Source organism: Typopeltis vanoorti, chromosome 6 (genome assembly GCF_054136105.1).
Source record: "Typopeltis vanoorti isolate ZY-2024b chromosome 6, IOZ_Tvanoo_1.0, whole genome shotgun sequence".
NCBI classification, from domain to species: domain Eukaryota; kingdom Metazoa; phylum Arthropoda; class Arachnida; order Uropygi; family Thelyphonidae; genus Typopeltis; species Typopeltis vanoorti.
Genome location: NC_143554.1, coordinates 43851696 through 43875680, shown reverse-complemented (window position 1 = coordinate 43875680; position 23985 = coordinate 43851696). Strand labels below are relative to the sequence as shown.

The following is a 23985-nucleotide window of genomic DNA, read 5'->3' as shown; positions in this document are numbered from 1 at the left end:
GTTAACCTAGGCATGACCAGCCAATCTCTTCTCATACTGCACCTTTTCATTCTTTACCATGCTCATCATCTTCCTAGCCTGCACTTTACACTCTTCATGGATCTGATCACCACCAACTTCTTGTACCTCCTCCATAGTATTTTCTTTTCAACACAGCTTCCTTGATTTCACTGTTTATCCATTTCCCTCTAACTTTATTTACTGCTTAACCCTTGGTATGCAGCTACACATTGCTTGTATCAGATACTGCTTTGTAATTTTCCATGCACTGTCAAGATCTTTTCTGCACAGCTCATCTATCTACCCAACATACCGATGCTAATTGACTACTGAATTTCCTATAATTACCCACCTTATGCTTCCACATGTATCTACTTTTGGCTGTAATCATTTAGAGTCACCATATAATGATATGCAATTATCCTTTGACTCTTTCTTCATAATACTAACTTCCTCCTTCTCATTCACATTGGCCAATCTCTTCTTTAGCTGTTTAATCTCATCTTCCAGATGATTAATATTACTTTTCATTTGCACTAACTCTTTCCTAAGCTTTTCTATTATGGTCCTGACTCTAAACTTCCATTTCTAATTGCTCTAACTCAGTGATGGTGAACTTTTTTACCCAGGTATGTCAAACTTTTTTTTAATTTTAAATATTGATGCTGTTGATGTGCCACTTGTATACATGCATTATAAATGTAACTACATAATCATAGATGGTGACTTTTACATATCATATTAGGCTATTTATTTAATAGGACATTGATATAAAATCTATGAATTCATATTATACAATTAATTTAATAAACTGAAATTACAAACTTGCATTACAGTTAATGACGATTTATCGTAGTTTTTTCATCAGAATACCAATATTTTTCAACATCCAAGGTGTTGTCACCTGAAACCCTCAAGTGTGTCAGTACTGACACGCGTGTCATAGGTTCACTATCACTGCACTAATGTATCAATACACTTTTCACATGTATTACTTTGTCTTTTCATTCACTTTAACAGTCCACAAATCGTTCACATTTTTCAGTGCATACATGAAGCAATTTTTGCAGTACATCCTCTGTTAAAATTCAGGGCATCTCTACCTTCGTGCCAAAGCTTTCCATGCATCCAACATTCGCTTTTTTACGGATGCCATTTTTAGAAGCAGAAGCAGTAAGGACAAAGCAGAAAGAAGGAATGAAGCAGTAGGAACAAGTAGAAAAAACACAATAAACAAACAAAAACAAACACTACTGAAGGACACTTGTATCTAGCATGGTTAAATGTAGTACAAGATTATGATAAGAATCCACACTATATACTATTCAAAAACACTTTTCTTAACACAGTTCAAATATACTGCTACGTTTACTCTCAACATGAAAGAATCAAGAGGTGTATCAGGTGTTGATTGGATTAGATGTTACTAAAGATGTGGGAATGGATGATATATGCATGTATTCTTAAGGGATGTGCACAACAATTGGCCATGCCCTTGACCTGGTTATTTAATGAAATTTTTGCAGTGGGCCAAGTTCTTAAGGAGTGAAAAGAAGGAAGAATAATACCATTCCACAAGCATGGTTCTAGGACAGAAGTTTTCAATTATAGGCCATTCTCTATAACTACAGTTGAGCTCAAGGTGTTAGAGAGATTGGGTCAATTGACATACTATTCTTTATGATGGTTAGCATGAATTTGTAAAGGGTAGGTCTTTTTTAGCAATTTACTTGCATTTTCTGACAAGGTGACAAGTGTATTAGATAAGGGAGAATCATATACAGTGATATTCTTGGACTTTGCAAAAGCATTTGATAGATTGCAACATGATAAGTTGATGTACAAGCTGAAGATGATGGGAATATATAGTATATTTGTTAGATGGATTGGCTCTCTGAAATATACCAGCAAATTGTGCATGATAGAGTAGTATCTCAAGAGAGGGTAACCAATGGTTTTCCCCAGGGTTCTGTTCTTAGACCCCTGCTGTTTAACTTGTTTGTAAATGATATGTCATGTGGATTGACTTAGGATCTTCAGTTGTTTACTGATGATGCAAAGTTGGAGAGAATTATAAGCAGCACTGCTGATATAAATTCCCTTCAGGAATATTTAAATAGAATTTCGACTGAAAAAGGCAGCGGGGTTGTAATTTTCATATTAATAAGTGTAAGGGGTTGCAGTTTGGAGTGCAGAAATATAAGGCCGTATGCTATATTGATGGCGCTGCACTGCAGGAAGTGAATGAGATTCGAGATTTGGGAGTGAAGGTTGATAGCAGACTGAAGTTTAGAGGACATATTGCAAGTGTTGCAAAGGCTGCACATCGTAGTGCCACTATAAAGTACCCTAACATGTAGAGTACTTTATAGTACTCTACATGTTAGAGTACTTTATAGTGGCACTATAAAGTACTCTAACATGTAGAGATAAGGAGGTAGTTGTGCCACTGTATAAAGCACTGGTCATACCATACTTAAAACTACTGCTATGCTCAAATTTGGTCACTTCGTTTTCAATGTGATTTGGAAACAATGGAGAAGGTCCAGAGAAGAGTGACTAAGACAATATTAGGACTGTGTTGGCTATGGAGAGAGGGTAAAGAAATGTGGATTGCAGAGTTTGGTAGGTAGGAGGAAAAAAAAAAAAAGGTGATATGATAGAGACGTTTAAGTTGATGAGGGGGATTTTATTGGATTAATCCAGAGGGGATTATAAAAAAGAGTAGAAGGCGAGATGGGAAGAACCAGAGGCAATACCTGGAAGTTGCGTAAGAGTGTGATGAACCACACTCTTACAGAATAGATTTTTTACGTGGAGAATTGTCAGCAAATGGAATCCATTTCCAGAATACGTTGTTAATATAGGGAGTGTTAAGGAGCTTAAGATTCAGAAGGATAGATATGTTGTCAGTCGAATGAACCACTTAGGAAGAGCCTGCTGACTCCATAGAAGTTGTAATAATAATAATAATAATGAATATAATAAATTTAGTTTAATCCTTTATCCAAGTGTGAGCAAACAAAGTTTGCGCCTGAAAGTATCTTCAGGACTGGGGTAAGGTGGTACAACACCAGGGCACTCCTTGCAAAGGCAGAGCAAGCTACCAACACTCCTATCTCAGTATCTCCCATAATGCAAAACATCTCCTTGCGGATATGTCTAATGTTATGCATTAAAGGAAGGGCCACAACCCAGACTAGTTTCGACCTTTATTGAGGTCTCTTCAGTGGGAGCCACTGAAGAGAGAGACCTCAATAAAGGTCGAAACTAGTCTGGGTTGTGGCCCTTCCTTACACTGAAGAGACCTCAATAAAGGTCGAAACTAGTCTGGGTTGTGGCCCTTCCTTTAATGCATAACATTAGACATATCCGCAAGGAGATGTTTTGCATTATGGGAGATACTGAGATAGGAGTGTTGGTAGCTTGCTCTGCCTTTGCAAGGAGTGCCCTGGTGTTGTACCACCTTACCCCAGTCCTGAAGATACTTCCAGGCGCAAACTTTGTTTGCTCAAACTTGGATAAAGGATTAAACTAAATTTATTATACTCTAACCAAGTGAAAAATAAACTTTCTACATAATAATAATGAGTTTATTTTATAAAAAGTAAAATAAAAAAAATTAAGTGAAATAAGAATTAGTTATAAACAGTTAACTATTTTTTTTTTTACTGACAAAAGTCAACATTCTGGCAGCAGAGGGCTTCCACCTTTGGATCTCTGATTTCAGAGGGGGGATAACAAATAGGTTGAAAGAATATTTATTTAGCAAAATCCTAAAACATACCATAACTATGGCAACATGTAGTTGGTTCCATTCTTGGGATTGTATCTTTTAATCATAGAAATGGATAATACAAAGGCATGTTTTGCTTGGTTTAAATCCTATTCAGATGTGAGGAATGTTAACAAGGATTTTTTCCTCCCAGAAACTCATGTCTATTCACAAAAAAAGAAAAACTCACCTCATGGCCTTTGGCCTTAACTGCCTCAAAACATAATTCCACTTAATCTTAGTCTCAAGATTGGAATTCTATAAAGTGACAGCCAATATTGTAGTTATCACTTTATGGAAGTTTCAGTTTTAAGAAAATAAAGCAATCCTCATGGTGTCTTTAGCTTGATATCTACTCTATACTATAAAATATACTATAAAATGATAAGCTGAAACTGGAAACTGATGTGACGTCGGCTTGAAACAGATGTAGGCTGTAATGTTTTTGTCAAGTTATTTGAAACGTTTTGAAACTCAGGGGCTACCCTGAGTGTTGATTCTTCAAAATTCAGAGTCATCGGAATTCAGGGGAGAACCACCATACCAGTCCAGAACACAGGGGGTGGGTGCCGTAAGCAGAGCCCTCTTTAGAAGACTTAACACTCAGGGCTACCCTGAGTGTAGAGTCTTCAAAATTCGAGTCATCGGAATTCAAGGAGAACTGGCCTACCAGTCCAGAACACGGGGGGGGGGGGGGGGGAGATCCCCTAGTATACAATAAAATAATTAAATAAAACTGGCTGTTAGGCTTAATATAATTTAATTATAATATATTTAATTATGGTTAAGGTTTGTTGTTGCAGTTAAATAAAATAATTAAGGAACAAAAAATTAATTAAGGAAAAATACATAATGGTACTTTACATTATCTTTATCGCTGGTGAAGCCTACTGCCACAAAAGTGGAATCACTCATTGTCATACCTCCAAGTACAAAATCTACTGTCCTGTTGTTAGCATCCAACTGGTATGTCAAAATATACTCACAGACATCTGGATCACAATCTTGTGATTTAGTAGAATGTCGGATGCAACTTTTTGCAGTTCCACATGTGCGAACGCTAATTGCTGAAAAAAAAATTTTAATATTATTTCACTTTATCATAGATCTCGATGATTGAATATATTCATTTTAGTAAGTTATTATTATTTATGTAAGAAGGATTTTGATAACTCTCTGTATTCAATATTCTTTGCGCAAGACAACTATTGATCAGCAGAGTTAACTTTCATTTACAACTATTGATCATCAGAGTTAACTTTCATTTACTGTCTGTTCTAAATTTCAGAATGAATACATTTAATGCATTTTTTTTCTTAAATCTCATAATCATTTTTTGGCATAAATTTTAAAAGGATGCACTGAAAAGGTTGTCAGTGTGTTGCCAAGTTATGACAATGATGAGCTGAGATAGCAAGCAAGAATCATTATTATTATTATTATTAATTATTACGGGTATCTCCATGGAGTCAGTAGACTCATTGCGGGAGACCTAAACTAGCAAAACAATATCTGTCATATCTCTTGAATTCATTTATGGACGAAGAGCTCACAACTAAGTCAGGCAATGAATTTCACTCATTCACTACCCTCCAGACAAAAAACCTTGTTCTCACACCCTTGTTACCAAACTCTTCTTTAATTTCCAGGGATGACCTCTTGTTCTTCCATCGCTATCACTGAAACATTTCCCCTGCATCAATCCTATAAAAACCTTTCAGTAATTTAAATGTTTCTATCATATCCCCTCTTCTCCGCCTATCAACCAACCTCTGCAATCCACAAGCTCTCAATCTATCAACGTAGGGAGCATTTTTTACATCACTTACCAATTTAGTCACTCTTCTCTGAACTCTCTCTCCACAGCCTCCTCATCTCCAAGGAATCCAGGTGACCAGACCTGAGTACAGTAATCCAAATATGGAAGTATCAACGCTTTATAAAGGGAAATAATAACCTCTTTATCTCTGGATGTCAGTGTGTTCCTCAACAACCAAGTAATCCTATGTGCGATCTTGGACACCTTAGCAATGTGTCCCCTGAACTTCATCTCCCTATCTACCAACAACCATAAGTCCCTAGCCTCATCAATCTCTTGGAGTACTGTTCCATCAATGTAGTACACAGCTGGTAATCTTTTAATCCCAAAATGCATGACTTTACACTTTTCCACATTGAACTGGCATCCACTACCTTTTGCCCATTCTACCAGCTTATTTAAATCATCCTGCAAACTTTCAACATCAGCTTGATTTTTTATTGCACTACCCAACTTTGCATCATCAGCAAACAACTGAATATCTCCCTGTAAGCCATTTCCTGTATCATTAATATACAAATTAACAACAATGGCCCAAGCACAGAGCTCTAAGGCTCTGTGCTTGGGCCATTGTTGTCACTGGTCAGTGTCACTGAAGCAGTGTCACTGGGACACTGGTCACCTGCCTCATCCTGGACTCGGCTCCTCCATACACCACCTTCTGGTATCTCTTCCTGAGCCATTCTCCTATCCATATCACCAATTTAGTATCCATTCCCATCTGCTCCAATTTGCGTAACAGTGTTCCATGGGGAGTATCCTGTCAAAAGCCTTAGCAAAATCCAGAAGTACCACTATGTAGCCAGTTCCTTTGTCCAACTCAGATGTCATTCTATTATGAAAAGTCAATAGATTGCTAAGGCAGGATCTACTTTTAAAAAAACCATGTTGGCCTCTATAGAACATCATATCCTGATCCACCCATTCTTGAATTTTGTCTTTAACCAACTTTTCCAATACTTTTACCACTACTCCTGAGATGGTGATTGGTCTGTAATTAACTACCGCAGTTTTAGAGCCACCCTTATGCAAAGGAACCACTTTGCCTAACTTCCACTCCCTAGGGACCATACCAGAGTTCAAACTTAAATTAAATATCCAAGTAAGAGGGGGTTGACAATTAATTTGCACATTCACGCAACACCCGAGCTGATATTCCATCTAAGATTACAGCAGTGTTTGCATTTAAATTTTGCAATATATTAAATACCTCTGATTTCTTAGCTTCAATTCTCCCATTAGTTATTGCTACAGGTACAGAGATATCCTCACTTGGGTGATAGACTTTTGAAAAGTGATCACTCAGTAACTCGACTATTACATCTGATTTTGTCACCTCAATACCATCAGCGCCCACTAAAGTTATCCTTCCGAAGTCATTCTTCCTTTTACTTGCCACATAGCGGAAGAACTCTTTGGGATTACCCTTGATCTCTTTGGCTAAGGTCTTCTCATAATCTGATTTAGCTTTTCTTACTATGCTGGTAACATTCCTAGCTTGAGCCTTGTACTGATCACCTTTCTCCTTGTAAATTCTCCATAACATTTTCTTTTTTTGCAGTTCAAGCTTGATACTACTGCTCATCCATCTAACGCCTGCCTTGTTTGACTTCCTGACCATGGGGACACAATCTGATATTGCTTTCCTCAGATACCCACTGATTTTATCCCATGCACTGCTAACATCTTTTCCCTGCAATATGTTCTGCCATGGGATGGCTGCATCATTATTATTATTTATTATTATTACGGGTATCTCCATGGAGTCAGTAGACTCATCGCGGGAGACCCAAACTAGCAAAACAATATCTGTCATATCTCTTCTTGAATTCATTTACAGATGAAGAGCTCACAACAAAGTCAGGCAATGAATTCCACTCATTCACCACCCTCCAGGCAAAAAACCTTGTTCTGACACCTTTGTTAACCACACTCTTCTTTAATTTCCAGAGATGACCTCTTGTTCTTCCATCACTATCACACAGCTGAAACATTTCCCCTGCATCAATCCTATAAAAACCTTTTAGTAATTTGAATGTTTCTATCATATCCCCTCTTCTTCGCCTATCAGCCAATCTCTGCAATCCACAAGCTCTCAATCTATCAATGTAGGGAGCATTTTTTATATCACTCACCAACTTGGTCACTCTTCTCTGAACCCTCTCCACAGCCTCCTCATCTCCAAGGAATCCAGGTGACCAGACCTGAGCACAGTAATCTAAATGTGGAAGTATCAATGCTTTATAAAGGGGAATAATAACCTCTTTATCTCTGGATGTCAGTGTGTTCCTCAACAACCAAGTAATCCTATGTGCAATCTTGGACACCTTAGCAATGTGTCCTCTGAACTTCATCTCCTTATCTACCAATACCCCTAAGTCCCTAGCCTCATCAATCTCTTGGAGTACCTTTCCATCTATGTAGTACACAGCTGGTAATCTTTTAATCCCAAAATGCAAGAGTTTACACTTTTCCACATTGAACTGACATCCATTTTCTTTTGCCCATTTTACCAGCTTATTTAAATCCTCCTGCAAACTTTCAACATCAGCTTGATTTTTTATTGCACTACACAACTTTGCATCATCAGCAAACAACTGAATATCTCCCTTTAAGCCGTTTCCTATATCATTTATATACAAATTAAACAACATTGGCCCAAGCACAGAGCCCTGAGGCACACCACTGGTCACCTGCCTCATTCTGGACTCGGCTCCTCCATACACCACCTTATGGTATCTCTCCCTGAGCCATTCTCCTATCCATATCACCAATTTAATATCCATTCCCATCTGCTCCAATTTGCGTAACAGTGTTCTATGGGGTATCCTGTCAAAAGCCTTAGCAAAATCCAGAAGTACCACTGTGTAGCCAGTTCCTTTGTCCAACTCTGATGTTATTCTATTATGGATAGTTAATAGATTGCTAAGGCAGGATCTACCTTTAACAAAACCATGTTGGCCTCTATAGAGTATCATATCCTGATCCACCCATTCTTGAATTTTGTCTTTAACCAACTTTTCCAATACTTTTACCACTACTCCTGAGATGGTGATTGGTCTGTAATTCAATACTGCAGTTTTAGAGCCACCCTTATGCAAAGGAACCACTTTGCCTAACTTCCACTCCCTAGGGACCATACCAGAGTTCAAACTTAAATTAAATATCCAGGTAAGAGGGGTTGACAATTCATTTGCACATTCACGCAACACCCGAGCTGATATTCCATCTAAGCCTACCGCAGTGTTTGCATTTAAGTTTCGCAATATATTTAATACCTCTGATTCTTTAGCTTCAATTCTCACATTAGGTATTGCTATAGGTATAGAGATATCCTCACTTGGGTGATAGACTTTTGAGAAGTGATCACTCAGTAACTCGACTATTACATCTGATTTTGTCACCTCAATACCATCAGCACCCACTAAGGTTATCCTTCCGAAGTCATTCTTCCTCTTACTTGCCACATAGCGGAAGAACTCTTTGGGATTACCCTTGATCTCTTTGGCTAAGGTCTTCTCATAATCTGATTTAGCTTTTCTTACTATGCTGGTAACCTTCCTAGCTTGAGCCTTGTACTGCTCATGGGTATCCTGATCGCCCTTCTCCTTGTAAATTCTCCATAACATTTTCTTTTTTTGTAGTTCAAGCTTGATACTACTGCTCATCCATCTAATGCCTGCCTTGTTTGACCTCCTGACCATGGGGACACAATCTGATATTGCTTTCCTCAGATACCCACTGATTTTATCCCAAGCACTGCTAACATCTTTCCCTTGCAATATGTTCTGCCATGGGATGGCTGCAAGCTCACTCCGAAGCTTGTTATAATTGCCTAACCTGTAGTTTCGTACATACCCCTTCTTAATAGAAAAATCCACAGATTTTGCAACCTTCCAAGTCAATACCACATGATCGCTTTCACCAACTGGAGGTAACGAGGTCACCTTACTTATGCACATAACCTCTGAACCAATAACCAGGTCCAACACTCTCACACCACGTGTCCCTTCAGTTACGTGCTGTTTCAAGTAATTATCTCGTAGCAGATGTATGAACTCCATTTCCTTTTTGCTACGTGATATTTCCTCCTTCCAATTGATATCACCATAATTAAAATCCCCCATAATAATCACTAAGCCTTCACTCATTGCACTAAGTTGCTGATGCATGAATTCAATATCTCCCCCTGTACTCCCTGGCCTATAGCAGCATCCAACTGTATATTTGGTTGCGTTGGTCACTATTTCGCACCAGACTGCCTCAAATGAACTCTCATTCACATGTCTATCATCATGATATACTACTTTCTTTGGCTGCAACACATCAGCTATCATCAACAGTACTCCTCCTCCTGTTCTATCTTCTATATCCTCCCTGAAAATACTGTACCCATCACATTCAATTCCAGTGACCACATCTTCTGCTGACAGCCAAGTTTCACTAATGCCTACAACTTTTGGTGAGATTTCACTGACTAATGCCAAAAATTCTTCTCTCTTATTTCTAATGCTTCTAGCATTGGTATACAAAAATTGCAGATTCCCTCTAGATCTTGTACCGGCTTTAGAACTGATATATAAGTCACTAACTACCGTAGTCCTATGCCGATTTTTTCCCCCTCTCTTCTGCAATTTATTCTGCCTGTAAGGATCAATAAATACACAATCAGTGCTAAAGTTTCTCTCTCTTACACTCAACCTTTTCAATATTAGTTTCCCTGCCCAATAACTTCAACCTGTTCAGAAAACAATAACTTCTTCAATCTCTTATGTCCTTCCATGTTACGATGCAGTCCATCTCTAGCATACAACTGCCTTTTTCCTTCAAACACACTCCAAACATCAACAAACTCCAGACCTCTTTTTCTGCACATTCTTGCAATCATATCATTCATTATCATTGCTCGTCTACTTAACTCGTAATTGTCAAAACGAGGCAGCACACACACTATTCTCCCATTGACACTTTTCCTCTTCACAATATCTAATAATGTTCTTAAATCTTTTCCTACCCGATTTATACTACCTCTCAGGTCATTCGTACCCACCATAACTATCATCTTGTCTGTTTCATGCCCTCTCTTTATTGCTAAAGCCACTCTTTCTATTGTACCATCAGCCAAGCACTCCTCATGCATACCACTCTCCATACCCTTAATCATAGAATCACCATATATTTTACCACTATTAACTTCATTCAAGTTCACACTCATGGACTCATTCTCTACACTATTCAGCATGACTCTCCCAGCTTCATTACTCAACTCTCTATTACTTACCCCCCCACTCTCACTACATCTCATTTCTTCTTGGCCACTTGTGGTTTTATTATGTTGACTCCCAATCACTCCCATACTATTTATTACTGAATCATTCACCAAAGACTCACCCATATGTAATCCTGTTCTAGTTACTTCAGCTAAAGTAATCTCTATAGTCCTAATTTCTCTGTTTAACACATTAAACTCAGCTTTAACTTCCAGTATCTCCTTACCGATCACTTCCACTTCCTCATGAAGAAGATGAAGGTCATTTTTCATTTTCATAAACTCCCGCCGAAGTTCTTCCGCTACGGTCCCGATGTCAGCTTCCATTCCTAAACGCTCCAGCCTATCCCGACACTTCTCACATACGTCGACATTTTCTTTCTTTTCATTTTGCCAGACCGACCACAGATCCTTCACATTTTTCGGTGCATACATGTAGCAGTTTCCGCAACGCATCCATTGCGAAAAATCTAACGCTGAGCCAGCCTTTCGTGTAATAGTAGAAGTCCTGCGCGCCGCTGACGTACGTTTCTTGTTGGACGCCATCTTTACACGTTGATATAGTGAAACAAACGGCAGTGAAAACACAATATATACAACACAGTTCTAAACAATAATACCACTGAAGGACACTTGTTTCTAACCGATGCACAATTTTAGCACAATTTGTGACAAAAAGCCACGCTATATTTAACTTTAAAAACACGTTTTCTAGACTAGCTTAACTCGACCGCCACATTTACCAAGGACACTAGCGCCACTCATCATGAGTGGCATGTTGGCAGAGCTGTGTAAGGAGAAAGAAGTGCAGTTTGTTAATGTGTAGGATGCATGCAAAGGAAGGATGGATTTGCAAAAAATGATGGATTGCATTTAAATGGATTTGATGTAAGTCAATACAAGTGACTGTTGCTAGAAGGAAGTGTAATGAATGATGTGAATAAAACATCAAATGATGTAATAGGTGATATGAAAGATCTGGAAGTGCTTGTGAATAGAGAGAGAGTGGTAGTAGTGCAAGAGATGAGTGACAGAACAGCAATGTAAGATGAACAAGGAAATGAGAGGAGTTAAGTTGGACAGGGAGACATGGTATAACAAGAGTGGATACAGATATTGAAAGCAATAGTGAATTGGTATGGGGGGTGATCAGCATAAGAATGGGATGGCATGGGGTGGGGTAGGGGAATAGTTTAGTGTGAGGAGGTATATGGGGTAATAAGCGATGATAAAGGTAACTGGGCATATAGGCAGCGACATGGTTAGGAGTGATTACAGACCTAAAAGGGAATTGCTGTGTTTATTGCACATGCCAGGTGCATTAGAAATAAGGGAGATGAAATCATTTCACCTGACTGAGTTTATTTGCTAAAAAATTGCTGAAATGAGTGAAACATGGCTGGATGAGGATGATATGCTGATGGGAATAGAAATGGAAAGACATTGTTTCTCATGAGGACAGAAAGGACAAGAGGGTGGGGAAGTATTGTGAGGTGGAGGTTGACATGAAGAGATATTTGGTTAAATGTTGCTATAAGCCAGGGAACATGGAGGGTGGTGAAGAAGAAATGTATAGGCAACTTGGATTAATGAAGCAGGGAAAAAAGTTATCATTATCTGTGATTTTAATTATGGTAATATAGATTGTAATGAAGAGACAGCATCTAAAAATAAGGAAAATTACTTTGAGTTCTTGAGAGATGACTCCTTCATCAGAGGATGTGTTTGTGAATGGGGTGTTGCATTTCCCTTCAGTGGCAAAAGTCATCATGAGATGATTACCTGGGTAATGACCAGCCATATGAAGACACGTAATGATAGGATATATGCGGGACTTCAAGGCTGGTGATTATGAAAAGTTTAGGAAACAGCTTGGAGATATAGCATGGAATGAAGAGTTAAGATACACCAGGTGGCATTTTGACTTTTGTTACTTGGAACTTGTGTGCTGATATTATATTAAAGAGATCAATGCAGCTTGGCTGTTTTTCAAAAACTATCTAGTAGATGCAATGTCTAAATGTATTCCAACGGTGAGAAGGTTAAATAAGATAGGTGTGAGATGGATGAATAAAGAGATTAAGCATGCGATAGAGAAAAAGGGCATTGTGGAGGTAGCATAAGAGAAGTGGAAATAACCAATTTCATGAGGTCTACAAAGACCAGGCAAGGAGGGTGAATTTAGGTTGGTGAGAGTAGCTAAAGAGAGGTATGAACAGCAGTTAGCTAATGAAGCCAAAAAGAATCCTAGGGAGTTCTTTCGATATGTAGCCAGCAAAAGAAAGAATGATTATGGAAGGATGACATTGATTGGAGAAAATGGTATAAAGAACAGCTGTTGCAGAATGTGTGGTGGAGATACTTAATGAGCAGTTCATAAAGATCTTTCAATCTTGTGAATGTGACTTCATGGAGAGATTGAGAGCAGTTGATGATGGGGAGGAGAGACTGACTGTAAGTGAGCAAGAGGTGTTTGGAGAGTTGAGTAAATTAGATGTAAAAAAAGCTGTGAGACTTGATAATATATCACCACGTATTCTGAAGGAATGTGCCAGGGAGTTGACACCTGCCTTGACATATTTATTTAATACGAGTCTTGCACTTGGTCAAGTTCCTAAGGAGTGGAAGGAGGGCAAGATTGTGCCACTTCATAAAGGAGGTGATCGAACTCAAGCATCAAACTATAGGCTTATCTGTGTTTCAGGTGTTGTGGTTAAATTGTTGGAGAAGCTTGCGAGAACTAGGATCCAGAGTTGGGTTGACAACAATGGTATTATCTTTGATGGACAGCATGGATTTGCTAAAGGGAGGTCATGTTTTAGTAATCTACTTACTTATTACAATAAAGCAACTGCTTCCTTGGACAGAGGAGAAGGATACACAGTAATATACTTGGATTTCGCAAAGGCTTTTGATAGAGTACCTCATGATAAGTTGACAGTCAAACTAAAGCAGATGGGGTTGGATATTAGATTAGTGCATCGGATTGGAGACTGGCTATCTGATAGGTATCAACAAGTTGTGTATTGGGGTGTGATATCCAGGAAAAGGAAAGTCACTAGTGGAGTGCCTCAGGGGTCTGTTTTAAGGCCATTACTGCTTAACTTGTATATTAATGATATTGGCGAAGATTTGGATGGAGATATTCAGTTTTTTGCAGATGATGCAAAGTTGGGACGAACCATAAAGAGTAGTGAAGATGTTGTGGCCTTACAAGAAGACTTGAATAAATTGAGTGATTGGGCATGGAAATGGGGATGCGAGCTCAATGTTGCAAAATGTAACATTTTAAAATTTGGAAAAGAAAGATGGGATGCAGAATTTATGCTTGGTGAGAATATATTGTTGGAGGTAGAGGAAATAAGATATCTGGGGGTGATAGTGGATAAGGATCTAACATTTAGGGGACACATCGCCAAAATTGTGAAGACAACACAAAGGCTTCTGGGAATGATGCGGAGGACACTGACATGTAGAAGTAGGGAGATTCTTGTTCCGTTGTATAAGGCTTTGATTAGACCACACATGGACTATTGTGCCCAGATTTGGTCACCGGGTTTTCAAAAGGATGAAGAGGTGTTGGAAAGGGTCCAAAAGAGACTGAATAAGGTAGTTTCTGACCTCTGGAATGTCGAGTATGAGGAAAGATTGCGAAGATGTAATTTGTAGTCTGGTGGACAGGAGGAAGCGGGGGAGATATGATAGAGACCTACAAGTTGGTAAGGGGTTGTTATAGGATCAACAGTGGAGAAGTACTACAGAGAATAGTGGGAGATCAGGGGAGAACCAGAGATCATTCCTGGAAACTGTATAAAGAGGGTGTGAGTAGGGAAGTGAGAGGCAGGTTTTTTTCGTGCAGAGTTGTGAATGATTGGAATGCCTTGCCTGAGAGTGTGGTGTCTGCAAGGAGTTTGAGTGTGTTTAAGAAATGGTATGATGAGATGTGTGTGTGTGTGTGATAAAAGGGCCTCCCAGATGAGTCTTTGACTCCATGAGATGAGACACCACTTTGGACCATAATTACATGGAGAAGAAGAACAAACTTCCTGCACTTAATAAAAATGACTGATACCCCCAGATGAGCAGATCTGCATTCATTTCCGCTATGAACAAGAAGTCAAAAAGCACCAGCTCCCTATCATGTGGACTAGCCTGGCAAGATTGGATCTACGTGCAATAGGAGCAAAAGCAGAAATAAAGAGATCAAGGTTCCATTGTATAAGCCCTTAATCAGGCATTATATGGATTATTGTGATATGACAGGCATTTAAACTGTTGAGAGGTAGTTACACAGTTAATACTGGGGACTTCTTTCATATGACAGAATAAATGAAGGGGCGAGGACGATAGGCCACCTTCGAATTGTAAATGCAAGTGGTGAGCAAGAGGATGAGGAGAGGTGTTTTTGCATGCAGATTGGTTGGACAAAGGAATGCATGGCCTGATAAGGTAGTGATAGCATAAACAGTATAAAGTTTAAGAAGTGGTATAAGAGACTTTGTGTAGTTTAGAAAAGGCCACCCATGATGAGTCTTGCGACTCAATGGAGGTTCTGAATAATAATAATATGAACCTAAACTATATAATGTTGAAGCTGATGTTAAGGTTTAATGTAATAACTGCATAATAAAAGAAATAAACACAAGTTTAATGTCCAATACTTTTGTCTAAAATTAAGACATCATCTGGGATGTAATAGGAGAATTGTAATGATACACAAAATAAGGGGCATATGTCAGGCAGTAAGCCTGAAGCCTTAAGAGGAGGAATCTGCTGTTAGGCTCTGATAGTCTTCTCTTTTGTATGCATGATCAAATTGCATTTCCCAATTCTTTGGAAGTTTCATCCAAAAGGATTTGGATGACATTTTAAATCTGCTGTTGATTCCAAAAAAGTCTTAAGCTTGTATTTACTGCATGTAGTGAAGCACAGTTTTTTTTCCATTTGATTTTGTGCAAGGTGTCCAAGGCATATCCGACTAGACCTGACTAACCATAATCATGGAGTGGATTATGAGAGGCAGTGATGTATTTGAATAGTGATAAGTGTTTTTTTTTTTTTTTTAAATTATATTGTGTAGCTTTTTATAATAGTGCTTTTGTGTGACAGTCAGGCTGGATATAGACATTATGTTGTGGTATTGTAATTTTAATGTCCCCTGGTTGTTTGGATTGACATTCTAGTTAACATTATAAAAATTGAATTATGTCAGGCACAAAGCGTTCAGTTTGTGAATTTATAAAGTGAATTTGAGGGGAAGGTAGAATGGTTTAAAGCCGATGGATTGCATTTGAATGTAAATTAAAGATGCCAAGAAATTATATACTTGGTTTAATCCTTTATCCAAGTGTAAGCAAACGAAGTTTCCACCTGGAGTAACTTCAGGACTGGGTAACTTATATATAAAAGCTAAATGACTTCACATCACTTGCCTTGGTATCCCATAATGCAAAGCACATATCTTTGCAGGAGTGTATAATCCTTAAGTATTAATAAAGGATTAAACAAAGTATATATTTTCTTGGTATCTTTAATTTATAGCATAACCAAGTGGATAAACTTCCAACCTAGAGTAGTTTAGTAATAAGGTGTCACACCTTTTGACTATTTGTATATGAAAACATGACTTCTGCATTACTTCAACCTTGATATTATTTCTGAGTCTGGCTCCCACTGATGACACCTCAATAAAGATTGAAACCAGTCTGGCTAGTGACCCTTCCCATAATGCATATGAGTTGCCCATTCCTGAAGTTATTTCAGGTGCAAATTTTATTTGCATAAACTTCGATAAAGGATTAAACCAAGTACAGGTATCCCTTGATTAATGTGATTAATTAATCTCTTGATGTTACCGCGTATATCAAATTCGCATTAATCAAATATAATAATCAATGGTAAAAATTACAATTCATCCATGATCGATTAATGTATTAATCATTCGTTTTATATGGTACTCTTTTAGGAAAGAAAAAATGAATGCAAAGTAAATGCTTGTATCTACATTAGTTACTGCAATGTTTTATCACACAAAATTATCAAGAGTCATTTGATCAGTTTTAGTTTCTTTTCTATCAGCATAAATTCTACAATAAGTAAAACGACTCTCTAGAACTTGGCAAACAAGCATTCTTCGATTAACATCTGGATCCATATCCATTACTTGCTGTAAGCGGTTCTAAACTGCAAAATATTCCATCCAGTTCATTGATTGTTATCTCCTTTTGTACCTCATCTTCACATTCCATTTGTTCATTGTCTTCATATGCATGTTGTTGTTCAATTTCAAGAAGATCCTTGTCACTGAAATCTTTTGAATTTGAATCCAATAATTTTTTAACATCTTCTGCATCAGCCCCATCGAAACCAAGGTCTTCACCAAATGCAATGAATTCTTCAACCATGTTGTGTACAGGATTTTGAAAACCACCTAAATTATTCTTGCATTCTGGCAAAAGGTTTTTCCAAACAGCTCTCATGCAGCTAGAAGACAGTTGCTCTCACAAGTCATGTATATTTTCAATTGCGCGTTTAATGTTAAAATTTTTCGAGCCTAATCGCATTTTCTCCCATTGTTGTTTCTACCACCTTTGAGAATGTATTTTTAAGAAAATAAGCTTTGAAAGTTGCAATGACACCCATGTCCATGGGTTGTAGAAATGATGTCATATTTGGTGGAATTTTGGTAAATTTAAAGGCGTGTTAATTAAAATTCTTGCAGCTTATATAAAGGGATTGTCGCAATTAATTTCGGCACATTAATCAAATCTCGTGTTAAGCAAGGGATACCTGTATATAATTTCTTGGTATCTTTAATTTATAGTATAACCAAGTGGAAAAACTTCCAACATCTATTTCCATTTGAATTGTTTGTGTTTGGATATTTGGAGTGACTGTTTGCTAAAATTACTCAAGGTCCATATGAAATTAGCATAGCTAAAGGTCAAAGAAAGGTTGAGAAGCAGGTTTTAAAGGATAGAAAGACAATGGATACAAAGGGGAAGAAGTAATTGTAGCAGGACTGAGTGATGCAGTGTAAGGGTGAGAATTAGATAAATGAATGAAAATCAGAGTCAGGGTCAGATCAAAGACAGAGATACTATAGCACAGAGAGTATGGAGTGATGGTGAGATGGCCTCAAAGAGTGGGGAATTGTCATGATTATATACTTAATGCAAGCAGTATCAGAAATAAATGGGCTGAGTTTGTAGCATTGATCAGGTCAGCATGCCTAAAGATAATTGTTGTAAGTGAAACTTGGTTGTCTGAAGATGATATACTATGAGAACTAGAAGTGGTAGGATACAGAATTTTCCAGAAGGATAGGAAGGGAAGAGATAAAGGGGAAATACTGTTGATGATAGCAGAGGAATTATGTCCTTTAAGAGTGGAAATGGAAAATAGTGACGTGTGAAGATTTTGTAGCTATTTGGTGCATATCTAATAGGATGTTATATAGGCCATAGAATGTGGGTAGCACTGATTGTGAAATGTTTAAACAGATTAGTTGTGCAAGTTTAAGGAAAATAATCCTAATGGGAGATTTTTAATTATAGGAATGTGGATTAGAAAGAAAAGATAATGTATGGTAACAATGAGAGCGAATTTGTTGAGTTTCTATGGGAAAACTATCTTAAGCAGTATGCGGTTTTTGGGTTTTGGATTTGGTGATATCCTCACAGGATGGTTGTGAAAAGGTATTAACACTTCCACCTGTTGGTGTGATTGATCATGAAGTACTGGTTTGGAAAATGGTCAAATAGGAGAAGGTTGCTATCAAGATGTGTGAAATATGTGAAACTATAAGGTGGGTGATTATGAGAAGCTCTGTAGTTAAGTAGCATTGATACATTAATTTGATGAGCTGTGCAAAAAAAATTTAAGAGTGCATGGGAAATGATTTTTTGTGTGTGTGTGGTGAAATGAAATGAAAGTTTGGTGGGCTAAAGATTTTATTTTCTATTTTTATCAGTTTTATATATTATATATAAACTCTGCTCTAGATCCCAAACATGGAACTTTTTCAAACCACTTCATTAAGGCAGTAATATCAGGCAATATCTGGCACAAGCATTGCTTCTTGTGATAATAATGAACTGAGATAACTGCATACCAAGAGTTAAGCAAATAAATAGAGTAAGAAGTGAGATAGATGAAAAGTGAAATCAAGCAAGCAGTGTGAAAAAATCAGTTGTTTTGTAGGAGAAGGTGGTAAAAAATAGTCTGTAGTGAACAGATGCATGAGGAACATAAACTGAAGGCCAGAAAAGGATGACAAGCATGGTTAAAAAAGAAAAATATAATATAATAGAAGATGGGGCAGTCAGGTGAAAGATAATACAAGGGAATTTTTCTGCTATGTGACAAGCAAGAAGAAAAGTACTTCTGGCAGGTTGAAAGAGGTGGGTAGTGATGGTAGCAGAGTGACCATTGCAAATAATATAGTGGGATTATTTAATGAATACTTCATTATTGTATATCATACTGGTATAAATGATGTGGTGCAACATGTAGAAGTGAGGCAAGTATTAGGAGAATTAAAGGTGAAAGAATCAGAAGTGAATCAATCATCATCATCAAATTCCTGCCATGTACCCTCAAGGGGTGTACAGGATATGACAGTACTACATGAAAAAATTACATCATTACTAACTTCCTATCTACAATTTTCCTCTAAATCAGTCTGTTACTTGTCAAGACTCCAACATTATCAGATCTTATATTTCTATCGTCTAAGGCACTTTGTACCATATCAATCTACCTATATCTTGGGCTTCCTCTGGGTCGTTTTCCTGCCAACCTGGCAGAGAACACTTGTTTTGCTAATCTTTCCTCTCCCATTCTACTTAAGTGACCATACCACCTTAGATTAGCTCTGCTAATGCATTCCTGGATGCTGAAAGTTCTTTCCTAATATCCTCATTTTTAATATGATATTGCCATTGATGCCATCTGTTCACGCCTCTAATCTTTCTCAGGACTCTCATATCTGCAGTCTCTAGTCTTTGGTCAAGTGTTTTACTTCTGACCCAGCTCTCAGATCCATAAGTTAAAACTGGTTTGAACACTGTCTTGTATACAGCTAATTTAGTGTTCCGACTAATTTCTCTCTTATTCCATTTGAATTTATTCAACTGACTTCCCACCATACCAGCTTTGCTGATTCTGTTGTCTATTTCTATATTTAATTTACCATCTTCAGTAAAAATTGTGCCTAAGTAGCTGAAATGTTTTACTTGTTCCACAGGTTCTCCATTCACAACACAGTTGACATTTTCAATGATTCTGCCTATTTTCATTGTCTTTGTCTTTTTATTGCTGACCTTCATACCATATCTATTACAACAGCTATTCAATTTAGTCAGAGAATCTTGCAGACTTGTAGCGGATTTATTTAGAAGTATAACATCATCCGCATAAAGCAAAGAGCTGACATTAACATCTCCAATTTTGATATCAGGTTTAATTCCACTTTCCTTCATAATGTGATCCATATAGATAATGAATAACAGAGGGGATAATGTACATCCTTGTCTCACACCAGATTTAGCATTAAACCATCTTCCTGTACTTCCTTCAATTCTAACTGCTGACTTACAACTCAAATAAAGACTAAGTATTGCTTGATATAATGCCCCATTGACACCATATAATTGCAGCGTATTGAATAGCTTCTCTCTTGGCACCTTGTCATATGCCTTTTCCAAATCGACAAAACTTAAATACAGATCTTTGTTATATTCCCATGCTTTCTCGACTATTTGTCGTAAAGTGAAGATCTGATCCTGACAGCTTCTATTTGGCCTGAATCCAGCTCGTTCTTCACCAAGCTTTTCTTCCACAATTCTTCTCAACCGTTTCTCAAGTATACTTGCATAGATCTTGCCAGGAACACTCAGTAAGGAAATACCTCTGTAATTCTCACAATCAGTTTTATTTCCTTTTTTATATTATATATGGGTACTATGAGAGCTCTACTCCAATCATCGGGAATTCGTCCCTCTGTCCAGGCTTTCTGAACTATGCAGTGCAGCCACTGTACGACTTTTATACCACCATACTTCAGCATTTCTGGTCGAATATCATCTACTCCTGCTGCCTTTCCACATTTCAAGCCTTTGATGGCTTTTTCTACTTCAAGTATGGATATGTAATCCTGACTGCATGCCTGGTCAGTGTTTTTTTTTATCACTGTGCTGTCATCACTGCTCGTTTCATTTAGCAGTTTTTCAAAGTAATTACTCCATACTTCAAGGATATCTTTTTCTCTTGTTTTCATGTCACCTTTATCATCTTGAACTCCTTTTACAGCACTCTTTCCTCCATTCCTAAGCTTCTTCAACAACCTCCAGAATATTTTGCCACCTTCTTGATATTTATTTTCTATATTCTTGCCAAAGTCCTCCCATGACTTTTGTTTAGCTAGTTTTACACACTGTTTAGCTTTCTTACATTTGTCTCTGTATTCTGTAAGAGTAAAAGCTGACTTATTTGCCAGGAACTTTTGATATGCTTTCTTCTTTTCCTTCACTGCCTCTTTAACTTCCTGTGTCCACCAGGGAGGTCTGATTTTTTTATCCTTGCACACAACCTCACCACATGCCTCTCTGGCAGAATCAATCAATGTTTTCTTCAGAGTTTGCCACTGAATCTCCAAGGTTTGATTCCTGTTCTCAAACTCTTTCATTTTCTTTTCAATAATCTTTGTGTATTTTAGTCTACAGTTCACATCTGAGAGCTGCTCAACTTTTATTCGCTTTAAAACTTTCTTACATGTTATTCTTTTCAATATGAAATTCAATTTTATCCTGCTCAAGACTAAATAGTGATCACTTCCAATTTCAAATCCTCTGTACACTCTGGTGTCCTGCACCAGGGAGAAAACATCACTATCAACAATAACATAGTCAATGAGACTTTTCTTATTCCTAGCCTCTTCTCTCCATGTGAATTTGTGCACATTTTTATGTTGGAACATGGTGTTAGTAATAACCAGTCCATGTCCTGAGCAGAAATCCAACAGATATTTGCCATTATTATTAGCTTTGCTCTTTTCTCCAAATTTTCCCAAAATATTTTTGTATGTCTCACAATCATTTCCTACTCTGCTATTTAGAGCCCCAACAAGGACCAACTTTTCCTTTTTCATTGTGTCAGTTGCTTTTTCTAAGCGTCAAAAAATTCCTCCACTTCTACCTTAGTAGAACCTTCTGTGGACCATAGGCACAAATAAGTCTCATTGTCCAGTTCCCCATTCTCATATTTGCCCACATTACTCTACTTGAGACTGACTGCCATTCAAGAAGATTAGCCACGTATTTTGTGTTGAATACTATGGCTACTCCTTCTTTTCCTTGATTGTCATTGCCTGAATATAACATTTTGTATTTATTGCTCAGAAAGCTCTCACCAGTTTTCGTCTTTTTTGTTTCAGTCACCCCTATTATGTTGATCTGGTACTTATCTAATTCCTCAGCTAGCTCCATTTCTTTGCCATTCAGGCTTCTTACGTTGATAGTACCGATCTTTAACTCTGGTGATGTTGAGTTGGGGTTTGTTTTCAGATTTGTTCCAGTAGCTGACTTTTCGCTGTTCGCCCTGGTTCCCTGGCGAAAACAACGGGGGCCTTGTTTAACTGGGCGACGCCCCAGCCGGCATGAAATTTTGTCATGTTGTACCATCATTTTTTATTTTGGTTTAACCAATAAGAATACAATTTGGTTGGCTAAATCCCAAATTGCCAGCCCATCCTCGTTCGTTCAGTATCAAAGTAGATACCCAACAGGGTACACCACGAGAAGGTGAGGATTGGACATTAGGTCAGAAGCCCTGGTCGGTTCTCCGCATTCCTTTAAAGGCTATGTGGAGGTCTCCTCTCAGTTATACAGCTTTGACCCTTAAGCACCCCGAAGTGAATCAAGTGTTGCTTAAATCAAGTCTTAATAATGCTGTAGGAATGGATGACATATCACCGTGTAATGTTAAAGACTGTGCAATAGAGTTATATAGCTATACCTTTGATCTGGTTATTTAATGAAGGCTTGCGTTGAGTTCTTAAGGAGTGAAAAGAAGATAAAATAGTACCTCTATTTATTTGCAAACATGGTTCTAGGACAGAAGTTTCCAATTATAGACTAGATTGTATATCTGCAGTTGTGGTCAGAGTTTTGGAGAAACTGGTTAGGAATAGAATACACAATTAGGTTGATGGACATAGGATTCTCTATCATGGTTGGCATGGGTTTGTGGAGAAAATGTCTTTTTTTAGAATCTGCTTACAATTGATGGTAAGGAGACAAATGTGTTGGATAAGGGAAATTCATATAAAATTATATTCTTGAACTCTGCAAAGGCATTTGATAGATTACTACATGGCATATTGGTGTATAAACTGCAGAAGATGGGATTATATAGCAGATTGATAAGATGGACTGAAAATTGCCTTTCTGAACGACACCAGTGAGTTATGTATTATGGAACAGTATCTCTGAAAAAGAAAGTGACTAGTGGCATGCCTCAGGGTTCTCTTCATGGGCCACTACTGTTTAACTTATTTGTTAATAACGTTTCATGTGGATTTAACTGGGGGTAATCAAATTTTTGTCGATGATGCAAAGTTAGGTAGAGCAGGAGTATTGCTAATGTTAATTCTCTACAGCAGCGTTTCTCAAAACTTTTCCTATGATGGAACACTTCACAAATCCTGAAATCCTCTAACCAAGGTGTTCCATTTTAACGGAACACCTTGGTTAGAGTCGAATATCAGTCTCATATTCAATGTCAAGCTAAGCACACACCATCGCTGTAGCAGGCTGTATCGCATCGCAAAAATGCAACAGTGCACACTACAGGTGTGCCAGGCCGCAGTCCATCACATTGACCTTGTTTGTGACCGCATGTTTCCTAGAATAGATACCTCTGTACTTCACTCACGCTCGGAGGCGTTGACAACCTCAGGCGGCTGCTTCAAGGCTGCATGCTGGCCTTAATGGCACAATCCACATGCAAAGTGAGGAGCACCTGATTTTCAGACATGTTTGAAATTGTTGCAGCATTTAAAGCCATTCCAGGCTCATTAATTTTGATAATTTTTATGGAACACTTATTCACTTTCTGCCGAAC

General features: G+C 37.9%; 1 protein-coding gene across 2 annotated transcripts in view; it reads right to left on the bottom strand.

Moving 5' to 3' along the window:
* Window positions 1-23985, bottom strand: part of LOC150105412 (uncharacterized) — a 131035-nt gene that overhangs the window by 69490 nt on the left and 37560 nt on the right. For both annotated transcript variants that reach the window (XM_090394144.1, XM_090394145.1), the window contains exon 4: window positions 4640-4842. In XM_090394144.1, the coding sequence (XP_090250270.1) occupies window positions 4640-4842 (203 nt within the window). The remainder of the gene's footprint in view (window positions 1-4639; window positions 4843-23985) is intronic.